At 42.4% G+C, this 17,499-nt stretch overlaps 1 protein-coding gene across 4 annotated transcripts in view; it reads left to right on the plus strand.

The window, feature by feature from the left end:
- Positions 1–17,499, plus strand: part of hipk3a (homeodomain interacting protein kinase 3a) — a 197,058-nt gene that overhangs the window by 132,923 nt on the left and 46,636 nt on the right. For all 4 annotated transcript variants that reach the window (XM_069903013.1, XM_069903011.1, XM_069903008.1 and 1 more), the window contains one exon: positions 11,056–11,179. In XM_069903013.1, the coding sequence (XP_069759114.1) occupies positions 11,056–11,179 (124 nt within the window). The remainder of the gene's footprint in view (positions 1–11,055; positions 11,180–17,499) is intronic.

Below are 17,499 nucleotides of genomic sequence, written 5' to 3' on the forward strand. Positions count from 1 at the left end.
GCATTGACAGGCTTCAGTTTACCAGGATTAGCTTGCTGTTCATTCATTTCTTCAACACTGCAGTTGTGTAATCTCACTGTTTGAACAATACTTAGCTGCAGGCAGCTGGCAGTATCATGTGTAACTACAGAAGTTACTGACAGCTGGCCTACAATCTCATGTTCAATTCATTATATAAAACCATGGCATCCTGCTCCTGAAAATTAACACAAATTTATAAGGAATATAATCCATTTACTTTTCACATTTGCATGATATAGAAAGGTTTTTTCCCCAAGTGCTGGCAGGCTCTTGAACTATCCTAACCATAAACTACTTTGGGACCACCAGAAGATCTTTCTGCCCTATTGAAATAGAGTAAAATCAACAGGAAATCCAAACAACCCCCCCCCCCACCCCAAAACTTGAAATAAATAAATAGGATTTAAAATAAACAAAATTTTAAATAAAAGTTTAAAATTGTAAAAGTAAATGTTTTCCAAAGCAGCAGACAACCCCTTGGTGAAGATGGGAGCGAACATTCAGCCAGCGGAAGGTCCTGGTGGTGCCCCACCCTCAGCAACTTTTTGAATAGAGTTCTGTTTGAATAAAATGGCAGCGCCCAGGGTGAAGAGCCAGGCGACGCCACATATTGCTGGGTTGACTTTCCCAAAGTGTCTCCCCATCCCTGCTTAGTAAGAGTCCATCTTTATTTGTATTAGGTAAATTAGTAAGCCTTGATCTGTAAAGTTGGGGGAGAGCAGGTTAATTATGATGGCAGCACAGTTAGCGTAGCGACTAGCACAGCACTGTTACAGTGCCAGCAACCGGGATTTAAATTCATATTTTGTAAGTTATGGGAATTACCTGATTAAAGTGAACTTTACATAATTAAATACTACAACACTGATTTTTTTTTACAAATTACTTTTGTCTTTTAAATGATGTATTCTTAATTCAGGTGCATTAGTTATTATTAGTTTCAGTCAACTGGAAAATTCACATTTGCAGCATCCGTGATCTCCATAGGTGCCGGATAATGGGGATTCTACTGTACCACTTTATTTTGCACTGACAGCCACTGTAAATATTTATTTATCTTTTCTTTTTAATATCCCTTTTTCAATTTGGTTTAAAAAAATTAAAGTGAAACATGAAAGTCTGCAGACGCTGTAATTGTCGTAAAAACATAGAAATGCTGGAGGAGCTCAGTAGGTCTCACAGCCTCCACAGGAGGTAAAGATGTTTGACATGTTTGAAGCCTGAGCCCTTCCTCAAGCTAAGAGGTATATCTTGAAGAAGGGCTCAGGCCTGAAATGTTGGTTATATAACTTTACCTCTGGACACTGTGAGACCTGCTGAGTTCCTCCAGCATCTCTGTGTTTTCATTTTTAACATTTTACTATTGTTGATGTAACTTCTGTACCTGTGTGGCTACAGATGAGAATTTTGGTGCTTGTGAAAATTGTACTTATGCTCATGACAATTAACTTTCACACTATTATCATATAAACATAATCTTGGCTTGTGCCTGGAGGGTAAGGATGGTTTCCTTCCACTCTTCTTCTGTGGGTTCAGCAGACAAGGTGGGCCAGGCCGTGTTTGACAGAGTGTGTGGTTGGTTTGAAAGCCAGTTGTCTGTTTTTTTCTGGGTGCATTTCCATTTTGAGAGACCACTGATTCCCACAGGCATTAATTAACAAGGCCACGTTTTGTTACGAAACCTTTGAAAACAACCCCAAATCATTTTCTCTGCTGTTCTGATATTTTATTTTAATACCCTAATTGGAGTGCCTGTTGTGGGGTTTTGGTGTCAGGCACAGTTAGCGCAGACTATTATAGCGCCGGTGGCCCAGGTTCAAAACCAGCTCTGTCTGTAAGGAGTTTGTATATTCTCCTCGTGTCTGTGTGGGTTTCTTCTGGGTGCTCCAGTTTCCTCCCACCCTTCATATTGTATGGGGTTGTAGGTCAATTGGGAGGGAAGGGCCTGTTACTGTGCTGTATGTCTAAAAAAATGAAATGGTGTGTAGCTGGGATCTCGATGCTGGAGAAGCTGAACTGGGAAAGCACTCTGATATTGATTCACTTAATCCACTGATAAATTTGGAGGATCCTCCGGAGATAATGTTGGTTTCTCCCTGATGCTTTGAATGTCTTAGATGATCCTTCAAAAAAAAAATGCCACGCAATAGATTATTGAATAAAATCAAAGACTTTGAATTAGACCACATCAGTTAGTTTGGCCTTTTCCATTCTACCAGTGGCAATTTCCAAAAGCCCGTAACGCACTTGTCAAACTTGATTTTCCCTTTCACAAATCCATGTTGTTTCTTCTCAATCCTATCAATGTTTTCTCCTTGATGGATTTGAGCATGTTCCTTACTGCTGAAGGGAAGCTAACTGGTCTAAGCTTCCCCATTTTCTTCTTCCTCTTAAACAGTACCAAGCGAAGGAAATATGATGCCGATTCATGGACTCTGTAACTCACTGAGGCCCAGAAGGTAGCCATTGATAACCTTGTAATGACAACCCTGTATCTTCAGCTTGAGCTACCAGCCATTTGGAGAAAGGGGAAGATATGGTCTGAATAATTTGGAGGGAGGAACAATCAATTAGGTATTGGCATCTCAAATTGAATTCATTGTTAATGACATAAGTGATGTAAAGAGAAATCTGAACCAATCAGAATTTATTGTTATGAACATGTCAGAAAACAAGGAGTTAAAGGTTATGGGGATAAGGCTGGAAAGGGGTACTGATGGTAGTGATCAGCCATGATCTGTAAAATGGCGGTGCTGGCTCGACGGGCCGAAGGGCCTACTCCAGCTCCTATTGTCTATTGTCTATTAACATTACAGGTGCAAAATCGCTATAAATTACATTTAAATACTGTATAAATAAATCTGTGCGAAAAAAGAGAAAGTGAGGTAGTGTATGTGGTTCATTCAGAAGTTTGATGACGGAGGGGAAGAAGCTTTTTATATACTATTCATTGGGTATTTGTCTTCAGACTCCTATATTTCTTTCCATGATCCTGATTAAAGGGCCAATGAATAAAGATCATTAGTGGCCCTTTGAAGCTTCTCTGCACTTGTTCAAAGCAGTGGCAACAGTTTGGTTTTGTACATGAGCAGATAGAGCTGATCCAGCCTTTCAACTGCTCTTGATGTCTTCCCTCTACTGCAGTCATTCTCAATGGCTACCCTACAAGCCCCCCGCCCCCCCACCACCAAGGGACCACAGCGCATTTAAGTAAAAGCTTTGTTTTCTTTTCACCTCATGTTAGTAGGAGACTCCATAAAAATTTGACTGCTTCAGAGGAAAGGGAGCCCGTAAACATTAAGGTGGGGGTGTCCTAAGGGTGTTACAGCTGAAAAGGTTGAAAACAGCTGCTCTGTAGGCTATGAAGGCTTGAAGTCAAGTAGAATTTCAGAACCAGAAAAGTGTCAGACTTCTGATGGGTGAAGTTTTTAGAACCATGGTAGGTGGATAGAGTTCAGATGCAGATCAGTCAGAATCTTCTTGAATAGCAGAGTCAGTGCAAAGAGTTTCAAATGTCTTTGTTCATATCTGAAGTCCTTGATCTCAGCTGTTATCCCATGGTGTGTTTTATGCACCACCTTTGAGGCCTGTTTCATTCAGAATGTATTTTTTTAATTGCACAGGTCTTGTGCAGTGTTTGCTCAGAGATGACAGGTGTATGGTTTCATATTCCTGCTTAACTTCAGTTTGCCTGCAATGTTCCAGGCCCAGAAGTCTCTACCCTATTTGCATCGTATCTTCACCACATCCACTCTGTAGAAGGCATTTCTCCATCCCGTGACTTGAAGCTTCCATGCGTGAAACATTAAATGAGCTCTAAGTTAGAAACCTAGCCAAATTGCTCCTCTATCAACTGAGATAGCTGCTGCAAAACTTTCCTGACTTCTGCCATTTTGATTAACATTTAAAAGCTCACATGCATGCACGTTTCAGAGCTGCTGTATTGATTCCAGAGGCAAGCCTAATCGTCAAATTAAAGTCTAGACATTGTCGCACCAAAGTGGGAGGTATTGCTTTCTGAATGGGTATTTCCACAGTCATTTGGCAGAATGAACAGGTTTTTTCTTGTTTCAGCGGAACACTTGTATCCTGTTCTGAAAAAGCCTTTGCTCCATTATAACCAGGACAAGTAGCAAATGTCACTCAGTGTAATAACAAAACCGCTGAACTACAATTTGCATCATAAAAGGTTGCTGCACCAATGCTCACAGCACCTTCCCTGTGTCGATTCTATCCTCCTTGTGAATGAGCAGTCATGAGTGCACATTCCTGCAAGTTCATCATCCAAGCAGTGTCATTCAGAGTGGCAGTGTAAATAAGTCCAATATTTCTGCAGTAGGGTGGGTAAATGGATAGGATGCTTGTGAACTCAAGGTAATCCAGTAAACCTTGGTGGGCTCACATTTGGATCACAAATCATAGTTCTCATCTGGCAAAAGTTGATGCACTTGCTTTTTAAAAGAAAACGTTCTCTCCTCCATACCCTTCCCAATATTGTACTTTATATCCTGCACATCTTGACTTTTTGCAATGCTGATCTTATCAATTAAGGGTGGCACAGTTGATGTAGCAGTTAGCGCAACACTGTTACAGCGCCAGTGATCGGGACCGGGGTTCGAATCCCTCACTGTCTGTAAGGAGTTTGTACATTCTCCCCGAGCCTACATGGGTTTTGTCTGGGTGCTCCAGTTTTCTCCCACCTTCAAAATGTACAGCGCAACACTGTTACAGCACCAGTGATCGAGACTGGGGTTCGAATCTCGCACTGTCTGTAAGGAGTTTGTACATTCACCCCGAGCCTACGTGGGTTTTGTCTGGGTGCTCCAGTTTTCTCCCACCTTCAAAATGTACAGCGCCACACTGTTACAGCGCCAGTGATCGGGACTGGGGTTCGAATCCCTCACTGCCCGTAAGGAGTTTGTACTTTCTCCCCGACCCTACGTGGGTTTTGTCTAGGTGCTCCAGTTTCCTCCCACCTTCAAAATGTACGGGGTTGTAGGTCTATTGTGTGTAATTGAATGCCATGGGCTTGTGGGCCAAAAAGGCCCATTACCATGCTATATATCTAAATTTTAAAAAATATTTTTGTTACCACTGTTCCAACTGCTGTATGGGTACACTGGCATAGAGAGCATGCAAAATGAAGTGTTTGACAATAAAACATTCATTGTTCAAGGAGACTTCAGCCCCTCTGAACACACCGTTTCAATTTCCCAGCATTTAAAGCATATTTCACCTTTCTATTTTTTAAGTGAATGACCTCATGTTTTTCAACATTATATTCCATCTGCCATGTCTCCATTGCCTCACAGTATCTCCTCTACACCCACATTATCACCACACATTGAATTATCAGCAAACCTTCAATTTTGAACATGGTCACCATGTGGAAGTTATTGAGATGGATCACGAATATCTGGGGCCCCAGCACCAATCCCAGTGGCTGTCACACCAAGTTCAAGTTCCACCACAACTTACTGACCCAAAAATGACTCTTTTATTCCTATTTTCAATTTGTCTTCAAGATTCTTTTGCTGTCATGTAATAAAACAGATAAATTGCATTTTGTCTGCCTTAAGGCAGACAAAGATTTGCCATCAGCAGAAATTGTCTGGTGCCCCTTACAAAGAAAGAGAAGCCAAAGAGAGTTCTTTCAGAGTCACTGAGTGTCCGTGGATTCACCTATGGTGCTCCCACGGCCTCTCCAGCCACACAGACTTCATCCCAAACTCATTCTATGCCTTTATGTTATCCCAGTTCCATGCCTTCTAAATTCGAAAGACTTGATATGTTCTGGGCCCTTGAAATCAAAATATCTGCAGATGCTGTAAATCTGGGATAAAAACTGAAGAGATAAAAACACAATGCTGGAGAAACTCAGCATGTCAAACATTGTATAGCAAAGATAAAGATGCCTATCCAAAGTTTTGGGCTTAAGCCCTTCATCAAAGTATGAAAAAATGTAGGCAGGTGCCTGAACAAAATGGTGGGGGCAGGGACATGGAGAAGAGTATGTTCTCACAGGCAGGAGATAATAGGTAGATAAAGGAGGCAGGGCACACCAGCAAGCAGGGGGAGGAGGAATGGTTCTGTGAATAGAGAGGGAATGGGATAGAGAGTTAGAGGAAAGAAGACAAAGGACAAGGGAAGGGAAGGAGAACGGAGAGTTGGCTAGCAGAAACTGGGGAAGTCAATATAATGTCATCTGGTTGGAGAGTGCCCAGATGGAAAATTGTGTTGCTTCTCAAATTTGCAGGTGGTCTTGGAGGGTCAGTACATGAGGCCATAGATAGACATGAAAGCATGGTAGTGGGGCACGGAATTGAAATGGTTGGCCACTGGGGGATCCCTGTCACTGATGCAGCAGAGTGAAGGTGCTCAGTGAAGTGATCTCTCAGTCTGCGTCCAGTCTCTCCGATGTAGAGAAGGCCACAGTGGGAACACTGAATGCAATAGATAGCTCCTGCAGATCCACAAGTGTTACTTCACTTGGAAGGACTGTTTGGGACCCCGAATAGTGGTGTGGGCTCAGGTGTAGTACCTCCTACGGTTGCAGGGGAAGGTGCCAAGCGGAACTTGAAGACCAAAGAAGATTTAAAAACCAAAGAAGCTGGCAACACTCAGCAGATCCGGTGGCATTCTTTCCACAGATGCGGCTTGACCTGCTAAGTGTTCCCAGCACCTCTTGCGTGTCATTTGAACATAGTGATGTAGCTGGCAGTTATTGGTTCCCAGGTTGTTATTGTCCAATCCAATGGTCTGGGGTGATTACTACATCTCTTTCCCACATCAAGCAATACACACTGTTCATTGTTGCATTGTACCTGGTGCAGTGGGAATGGTTCTTCTGCAATCAGTCCAGCAAGCCAACTCTAACATTCATCCATACATAATAGCTGGGGAAGAGCACAGTTATAAATCATAGGGTTATAATGAGACAGATCAATTTGCACCAAGATGGCTGCAACAAGAAATGTGCACGGTTTCACGCTCTTGAGCCTTCTCCCCAATGGGAGATGAATGTGTCTGGCGTGTGATGGATTCCTCAGAACGTTGGCTGACTTTCCTTGGCAGTGGGAAGATGGAGGGGAGGGAAGTTTGCATGATGTTCTGAGCTACATTCACCACCTTCTGCAGCTTCTTATATCCTTGAGCAGAGCAGCTCCTGTCCCATGCTGTGATGTGTCCAGTGAGTCTGCTTTCGATGGTTCCCCTGTAGAAGTTGTTGAGGGATGGGGGACCTACTAAACCTCCACAGTCTTCTGAGGAAGTAGCATGACAAGATGTGCCTTCTGATGGTTTGTGGTGAGAAGACAACTGATTGTACACTAAGGCTCATAAGTCTCACCAGGACATTTGTTTATAAGGAAAAAGTGTTGTTATGCACTGCTCTTTGTGTTTGTTTAATTATGCACTTGTTTCCAACATTCCTCGTTACAGTCACCTCTGCTCTTAAAGGGACATGCATTTGCATCTGGGACTTCAGTGGGCTTATGTCCTTTGCCTAAGATCTTCATAGGGCTTCGGATGCTGATAGTGCATCGGGGTTCAGAACCAGGAGGGTGACCAGGATGCCTGGAGCTCAGATTCACCACTGGTCCGGACAGGAGGCTAAACGGCTACGGAGATTTGGGGAGCGCAGGAGGCAATGGGATCGGAGGATGTGGCAGGATCCATGGGCACTCAATGTCCCCGAAGGGACTCTCTTGTGTGCTGGACAAATAGTGTATCTTTACAGGGCAAGCAAAGGAAAACACATTTTGTGAATTATATGTCCATCACAATAAAGGAAACTTGAAACATGGTAAAGTGGTTCATAGGAGCATTATCATCTAAATGTGTCCCTGAGCTACAGGTGTCCACGAGGATTAGAGTCAGGGATGTAGTTGTCTGCTGTGCAGAGGATTGGGGTCAGGTTCAGTTGTGTTCTGATGAAAACAGCTTTCAGCAAGCTTGTCAGAAGATGTTGGCAAACATCGGAGGGACTCCTCTGTAGGAGGGCACACTGACCCAGACTCAGGCTTGGCTGATCCCCTTTAGTTTTACATTGAAGTGACACTTGGATGGCATTTTTCATGGACTATGTGCGTAAAATTTAATTTGGCACTAAGTGGTGTAAAAAGTATGAGTTGCACTTCATGATGCTAGTCCAGACATTCCTGTGTGTAAGATTCAGGGGAAAATTGGTGAATTTGCTCAAATACCTCACTTCCAAAATATTTGATAAACTTTCTTCAATTAAGACAAAAATTATTGGGCTGCATGAAAGAATTTCTTGGCATTCTATTATGCGTAGTCTTCACGTCAACTAATCCTCAATGAATATATGTAGTTGCCTTTAAATTATCACTGACTGACAGAAGTTGATTGTGTCTGTGTGGGGGTTTTTGTGTCTATGTAGTGGGGGGGGGGTGGTGTGGTTGTGTGTGTCCATCTGTGTATGTGGTTATGTGCGTGGTTTGCATCCACAAATTATTTTTCTTACGCTTTGAAATGGTACAGAAGTAGACACATCCCTTGGAACAAGTTGATGCCTGCTCTACCCTGTTGATGCCATGTCACATATATTCCATTTTGCACTTTGCCTTTTCTTGAAATTCATATGTGGCCATGACCCTCATTCTGACCCAAACACCATCTGTTTCTCGCTGCAGTTCAAGAGTTGATGACAGAAGGAGAACCGATAGAGATTTAATGGCTGGGCTCAGTTCAGTGAAACTAAGTTTTGGAAATAGAGATAAGAAACTAAATTTAATCATCTTTATTCTTGAATTCCATCTGATGTTACATTTGCAATGAAATTGTTGATTATACTGTACTTGCAACTATAAAACCGAGGTATGTAGGACTTTAAAAGTGAACAATGCTGTTACTTTATCCTGCTGTTCTGCCTCACTGTGTCAGCATATGTTTGGTGTTAGTCTTGCCAAAATTTTGAGATTCGTCATATTTGGGTGTGAGCACCGACCGAGAGCCTTCAAATCCTTGGACGTTGTTAACAAATAGCTCGGAATGTGGCCAATGCCTCATCATTATTGCTGGAGGCAAATGCACAGCTGGCAATTGACTATTGAGGGCATTTTGCAGGGAACAATAGACTCAAGATGCCCTTATTGTCATGTAATGAAGCCACATCCTTTGGAACAAGGCAGTGTAATATTACACAGAATTTGCTTTTGTCTCCCATAAGGTAGATTCGCCACTGGCTGAAATTACAGTAGGCTTTTTTTTAAGGTGCAAAGCTGCATTAAAGGCAGCTCAATAAAACAAAGGTGAATTTACACTTTTATGGAAAAGGCCTAAAAGGCTGATCCAGCGTTGCTTTCAACTCATCAGCGTTGGGAGCCATCTTCTGGAACTGAAGGAGGTGGGGTGAGTGGTAAATGTATATAATGTGTACAGTTTTTTTTTGCACTACCAGTAAGTGGTAATTCTGCCTCACCTGCAGGGAAAGGAACCTCAGGGTTGTATGTGATGTCATGTATGTCCTCTGATAATAAATCTGAAATAAATAAAAAACAGTTGCAAACAAATCCAATGGATTTCCCAGAGCGTGGTTAGAATTTCAATCTCTCAGTCACAAGGAAGAGAACAGATAGCTTGAAACTGAAAGCTAGATAACTATTCAAGGGAAAGCAGGAAAGGAGGAGAGACTGACATCTTTAGGCTTGAGGGAGCAGAATAAAAAATTCATCTTATCAAGAATGCTGACAGGGCAGATGAGGCCACCACCACCAACACTGCCAAAGGCCTATCCTTCATGTGCTCCAAATTCGTTTCTTGCCATTAGACTGAAGAAGCAAAAAGTAAAGAACAAATTGACGGGGGAAGAGAATGTTTCAGGTTTTCCCAAACAGCCTGCTAAGGCAGCGTGGTTTGCATAGCAGTTAGCGCAACGTTACAAATCTAGGGGCAACTGTAAGGAATTTGTACGTTCTCCCCATGTCTGCATGAGTTTCCTCTGGGTGTTCAGGTTTCCTCCCACTGTTCAAAACATACTGGAGATTGTAGGTCATTTGGGTGTATTTGGGTGACACAGGCTCATGGGCCGTAAGGGCTGTATGTCTAAATTTTAAAAAATTAATACCATGCCATATGTAACAGGTACCAGCTGAAAGGAATAGCACCGTGGGGAGCAATCCACTGATGGCCAACTTTGAATTTGAGGAAAGAACATCATCTGCTAGTTGAACACAACCCCCTACAGATGGTTCTGCAGATTTCACTGAATCAAATGTGTGCATCAGTGGAAGAAAGAGAATTGTCAATATTCTGGGTCAGAACACTTCATCAGAGCCAAAGAGATGCATGGCTGGCAGTTGGTGTTTTCCCCACGAGTGGTCACCACACAGACTCTTCCCAGGCCTCCAGCCATATCTGAGCCAATGGATTCACCCTTCATCGCTGCTGACTGGGAGTTTCCCTCTCCTCCCCAGTAGCTGCAGCACAATTAGTGCAGTGCTACAACTGCACGAGTGACCCAGGTTCGATTCTAGTGCTGTCTTTAAGGAGGTTGTAACTTCTCACCATGACCTACATGGGTTTTCCCTGGGTGCTCCAGTTTCCTCTCACCCTTCAAATCTGTATAGGTTTATCGGTTAATTTGGGTGTAATTGGATGGCATGGGTTTAAATGACCAAAATCAGCTTCTACCTTGCTATAAATAATGTTTTTTTTTAAATGGAAGAGGTGTGAAACAGTCTGCACCCTGCTCTTTGACAAGCAATGTGATTCTACCACCCCAACCTGTATAAAACAATTCAGCTTGCCGATCCATAGGTACCTTACAGGGCCACTCTCCAAATACCTGTTTTTACCTATTTATTTTTCATTTTTTTGCCAGTTGAATTCCAGATAATGAGGATTTTACTGTATTATATATTTTTCAACAATTAAGAATTCAGTCCATATGTACATAGTACAATGTATATGACAATAAATGTTATAGTGATCACATTGTGGCTTAATGTGATATTTCTATGCTCTCTTGGCTTGTCCCGCCTAATGCAACATTATCTTTTCTTATTTCCGCAGAGCGCCAGAGATAATTTTGGGTTTGCCATTTTGTGAAGCCATAGATATGTGGTCACTGGGGTGTGTGATTGCTGAGCTGTTTCTTGGATGGCCTTTGTACCCAGGAGCACTGGAATATGACCAGGTAAAGAATAATTCTAATCACTTACATTTGACTCCATTTTAAAGATAAGGGAAAGTTTGGCAAAACCGTTGACTGTTTGTGATTGTTTTTAATGTAAAAGAAGTCACCAATAACATTTTTTTATTCCAAACTGTGCCCTTGAATGAGGAGAATTTTTGCTCTTAAATGTCTTCTTCTTTGTAAAAGCAAAAAAAAATCTTGATCTAAGGTTGGCCTCATGTCAAATGAATTAAAAGCAATGGTAAACAGGAGATTAGTTGTCCCTGGGATTAAGATTGCTTTAATAAATTAAACTCAAAAGAACAGAATTTTTGACTGGCAATATTCAGATCAAAACAGATTTAAAGAAAAAAAAATGACTTGCATTTTAAAGGTGCCTTTCACATTGTCCTGAAATTACAATTAGTGATGTACTTTCTGAAGTGCATTAACTGTTCTCAATAGGGGAACACTGGAAACCTGAAAGCCACCATTGATCGGAAGCTCAGCCACATATACTCCAGCTGTAATCAAGCAGATGAAACCTGGTGCTTTCCACTTAATCCAGATGAGTGCAGTTCCAACACTATAAGATTTAAAAACCATCTGATGCAGGAAGTCAATGGATTGAGCAGCATCAGTGGCAGAAAAAGGAATGTTGACGTTGAGACTCAAAACTGGATGAAGGATTCTCGCCCGACACATTGACCTTTTTCTCCCACTGATGGTGCTTGACCAGTTAATTTTTGCTCCAGATTCCAGCATCTCATGTATCACCATCTAGGATCGACATTTCATCTAATGCCTTACACATTTATTCCTTCCTATACTGGCCATAACAGGTACCAGGTACCATAATAGGCACTTACTTTTCCTCTCCAGCAGCACTCTCCCACCCACAGCTCTATACCATTGAAGGTCATGGGCAGAGGGCAGGTAAGAGGACTGCCTCCAAGAAACACTGTGATGTTCCTTCATTGTCACTGGGTCCAAATCCTCCAGCAAGCATCACCATGGGAGGAAGTTCATCAGAAGCTCTGCAGCAGTTCAACAAGACATCATCTCAGCAGGAGTTAAAGGTGGTCAGTAAACACTGGCCTTGCCAGCAATATCTCATAATGAAAAAAAGTAACTTGGGAGGAAATGTGAGAGACAGAAGCATCAGCAAGGGTCTGTTGGGCTGTATAGCCTGCGTCCGTACTAACTTTTATGTAATATTTTGTAAGAAGAAACCAAAGTATATCCAGGCACTACTTATGTGGCAAAAGCTTCAGAGTTTTGACCCCTGGATTTCTAAGTTTGTAACATCTGTGTATAAAACTGACCAACCTGCACATAATAGGAGCATTAAGTGAGATGTTATGGAATTGAGGTAAAACATGTCTACCTTACAGGTGGTAGAAGTCTGGAACTCAGTGGCTGAAAGGTGCTCAAAGGTGCCCTTGAAAAGCCTGACCCTTCAGAGCTACAGCCCTCGTAGTATAGGATGGGATTATTGGATTGTCATAACAATGAGTTTATTGTCATATGTATTGTACAATGGATATTTGCACCAAAATTCTTACTTGTTTCAGTTCAACTAGTACTTTGTGAAAAAACACCTGAAATAGTCTCCAATAAATTAAAAATAGATAATAAATTCAAAAGATATTCATAATTAAAAGTGACATTGCATTAATGTGGGCAGTCCTCTTGTGACGTTGGAGCAGTCCCTGATTAGTGTAAGAGCTTGATAGCTGTGGCAAGGAAACATTCTTGAACCTGGAGGTGCTGGTCTGCAGGCTTCAACCAGCAATGAGGAAATGGGACCTATAGTGTCCTTTGTCATATATTTTGAGTGATTTGTGATAACCCTTCTACCTTCCATTCAAGCACTGCTTCGATGTGAATGGTCTGTGTCACTTGTGTGTCTCTTTCATGTTGCACAAATGATGTGAAACCATTTCTTGCATGCCATTTGACACAAAGCATCACCATTATGAGTGAACATCATCAGGAAAGAGCTGCAGATTGAATTAGTGTGTCATCCATTTACAAAATTAGCTGAAATTCACTCAGATTATGTGTAAAATGCTGTGCTATATAGGAGAATTTCTAGACCATGATAAATATGCAAGCCTTTTTCCTGATCTATCAACCTTTAAAATGGATTGGACTGGGCAGTCAGCAGACCTTTAGCTACTGCAGTAATAATGGCAGCTTCAGGAAATACTTACAACCCTAAAACTAAGTACTTGTTTGACCAAACTATTAACACTGGTGGTGTAAATATTTTCCTCCTTCACCAGAAATGCTTTTCATTTGCAGCCAACCTGCTGCCCTGCTTGTCTGGAAAATTAGTAAAAAATGTTATTTCTGGCAGTATATGGCAAACTTGTCCAACTGAAAATCCTTCTACTGATCAGAAGCAGAAAGTTTGGATCTTGATGTCATTCAAGAATTTTTGCACGGTTTGACCCAAACACACATAAAACACGTTTCTCTGAATATGCACAGAGGTGCGCAGGAACACACTTATAAACACACTCGTAAGACACACACAAGAGACAGAAGTGCACTCATTCATAAAACACGCTTGCACAGAGACACACACATCACCACATGAATAAGCACGTGCACACAAAAACATACAGGCAGAGGAACGCACGCGTGCGTGCGCGCACAAAATTGTCCTTGCATTTTTTCTGTGATCAGAAAATGCCATAAAAGGATGAGGACACTTCTGATTCCTCACTGTGATCTTCATAGGCCTCTGATGTGTGAACCCAAGCAGAGTGGCCATTTATTGCAAGTTCCAGGGTTCAAAGCCTTCACTGAACAGCAGAGCAAATGCCACCTGCTTCAGAGCAGTTTGCATGTGCTTCTAACCCTGCAAGTACTTTGCTTGGCTTACTGAGACTGCCTGGTGTGAAGTGTAAAATTCGCTCGGACTGAAAATGCTGTGTTTGGTGATTGTTCCTGTGGTGGAATTTGGTCTGTGGCTCTCTCCTAGCATTACATTACCTCAATCGCTTTTACACGCCAAGTGGCAGATCATAAGACATGTGGTATCTGGGGTTGAATTGCACACTCCAGTTATCCAGCAACCTTGTGGCCTCCTGTGCCAAAAGAGGCTCTCATTACCTCACACCAGCAGAAGGTATTTTTAAATAAGTCTGCATTCTCATCTGATGCTCTCCACTTTCACTTGGATGGAGTAAAAACAACTCTTTGGATAAGGTCCTGCCTGCGTAGGAAATTTCCAGACTTCCCTTAAGTTCACTGGCAATATTCTGATGCTGTGAGTTGTATTACACAAGGCAGTGAGGCCATTTCGGTTAATATCGAAATTCATGATGAATTTCCACTACGACAGTGGTGAAGAAATTGATCCTTGGCATCTGGTGATGTGTGTCAGGAAATGAGAGAATCCAGGAGCACCATTAGAAACCGAGTGTCACATTGAAGATATGACAGTGAGGCAAGGGGGCAGGCGCATGGATAAGAGGAGGTTGTTTCTATTCTTGTGACTAACATTCAAATAGGTTCTTCAGACTGCACAGAAGGAGGTGGTCATTCATCTTGCCTATGCAGGCAGTTTAAAGAGCTATCCCATTTGTCCCACTCCCCTGTATTCTGACAAGGGATTGGCAAATTTGTTTCCCTTTCGCACTTTTGTTTTCACTCAGGCAGTCAGTCACAGTAGAGGACTATTCCTGTGGTTTGTGGTGGCCAATGTCAAACCCAGGGTCCCTAACACAGGTCCAGTGGGATGGATTGGATGGTACAATAGATTGGGAGGTGGTCATCAGCCATTTAGTTTCAACTGTTCCTGGCAAAATCTATCCAGAGTTTTGAATGTCATCCCAAAAACTCCTCCTCCATTTTGATTTTTAATAGCTTCCCTGCTAAAGCCAGTGGAACATTGTCTGTTTCAGGAGTCAGGGATTGGGTAGAAAACACAGTCTTTTTTCCAGGGTAAATGCTAGAGGACATGCATTTAAGTGGGTCTGGGGGTGGGCAGGGGGAAGCAAAGGAGATGCGCGGAGCAAATTTCTTTACACATATAAGGTTTCCAGAGCAGGCTGCCTGGGGTAATGAGGCTGATAGACAGATGACTCTGCAGAGAATGGAAGGATAAGGGACCATGTGCAGGCAGAAGAGACTTAGTTTAATTTTGCATCATGTTCAGCACCGACATTGTGGCTTGACACCCCTGTTCCTGTGCTCTACTGTTCTATGAATGTTACTGTTGGCTCCTTCCATCCAGGAGAATGAGCTCCCAGGAAAGTTCTCTGCATCTCACCGTGGCTTTTATAATTTTGAACATCTTCACCAAATTTTCTTGAAATCTTCAAACAAAATTCTCAGCAGATCAGGCAGCATCTGTAGAAGGAGAAAAACGTCGAGTTAATGTTAGAGGAGAGTGACACTTCATCAAAATTAGCACAATTTAAAAAAAAATTATTTTTAAAATTTGGACAAGCAGCACAGTTACAGGCCCTTCCAGCCTACAACCTTCAACCCCCATATGTGTGAAACCAGAGCACCTGGAGGAAACCCATGCAGACATGGGGAGAACGGTGCCAGAATCAAATCCAGGTTGCTGGTGCTGAGAGAGCATTGTGCTAGCTGCTTAACTGTGCCGCCAAGTTAGGAATCAAGCATGTTTTACATAGCTTTGAAGACGTGGAGACCAGGGGAGACTGACTAACTCAAATGGCGAGGGTACCGGGGAGAGAGGGCAGTGAAGGCCTGTTAATTGCAGGAGATACAAATTTAAGGAGGGAAATGAGAACAGAGGGAGAGAGGAGATAAAGATGTCAGAACTGTGATAAGAGGGACACCAACATAAAGGAATGGTGAAATAAAGCAGAACTCTGGGAATACTCACCAGTATCTGAAGAGAAATAGAGGTAATGGTAACCACTGCTGGCCACATGTGCATTTCCATTGTTTTTTACTTCTTTCTCCATATCTCGTTTGTTGTTCCTCATTGTGACTCATTCCTGTTCTGAAATTTTACCTGTGGCACCCCTAGACATTATTGCAGGCTGTTTGCAGATTTACCTGGACTGCAGGCAGTCGACATCAATGGGCTAATAATGAATTCCATGTATTTGCAAGTCCCGCCTCTTTCCACTGCCTATCCGGAATTCAGTGTAAAGCCGTGTAAGGAAACAAAAATTTCAAACTTTGGTCATTCATGTGTGAACTGCCACTCTGGAAGGTAAGAAAAAGATTTTGAACAGAAAAAAAACATAAATGACTCTGAAGGGACTCTCTTTTAGTTCATCTTTCTTACTGTAAGATGTGCCAGGCAACACTAATGGCCACTCTTTGTCTGCCTTACAGCAAGAAGAAGGTAATTTCCTGCAATATTACATGTTCTGTACTATTACATGACAAAAAATACATCTTGAATCTTGGTTTTTCGAGTCTTTCCTCACCACCAAGTTTCTCAATTTTACTGAATTGCCTTTGTCCCTCATTCTCCATCCATGGGAGCACTCAGAGCTGGGAACTGTTTCAAAGGAAGGGCTCATCAAAAACAGGACCAAAGCAGGTTTTAGGAGCTGGTCATAAACTTCCAGAAGAAGGGAGGAGCTCACTGCCCTGTCAGCATCACTGTCACTGAGGTGGAGATAGGAGAAGGTTTTAAGTTCCTTGAAGTAAATGTCCCCATTGGTCTGTCCTGGTTCATCCACATCAATGTAATAATCTGGAAAATACACCAGCGCCTCTTGTTCCTCAGAAGCCTGAAGAAATTTGTCACGTCACCTGCTTACCTCAGTCATTTCAAAGATGCATAATTAAAAGTGTCTATTAGTGTGCATTACTGCATGGTACAGAAACTGCTTTGCCCAAGACCGCAAGAAACTGTTGAGAGTTGTGAATGCAGCTCAGAGCTTCACAGAACCCTCCCTCTCCCCACTTAATCAATTCTATTTGCAACTTCCACTGCCTTGGAAAAGCAGCCAACACGTTTCAAAGACTCATCCCACCCCCAGCCACTCTCTTCACCTCCCTCCCATCAGCAAGAGGATTCACGAATGTGAGATCATGCACCACCAGATTCAAGAACAGTTTCTTTCCTGGTGAAGTGCAAAATAGTAAAATTCTGATGCATTTGCTCTGTACCCACTACTCTCTGTTACTCTTGCACTTCTGTACTGTCTCTTACTTGATTTACAGTGTGTGTCTACTGGGATGGAGGGGAGGGTGTTGTGTGATGGAATTGATGGGGAGTGGAGGGGTCTACAAATTGCTGATGATGTCACAGTAGTGGGTTGTAAAAAGGAAGGAGATGAGTCAGCGTACAGGATGGAGATTGAAAACTTGGGTGAAGGGTGCTCCAACCA

This window comes from Narcine bancroftii, chromosome 1, assembly GCF_036971445.1.
Source record: "Narcine bancroftii isolate sNarBan1 chromosome 1, sNarBan1.hap1, whole genome shotgun sequence".
In the NCBI taxonomy this organism is placed as follows: Eukaryota; Metazoa; Chordata; class Chondrichthyes; order Torpediniformes; family Narcinidae; genus Narcine; species Narcine bancroftii.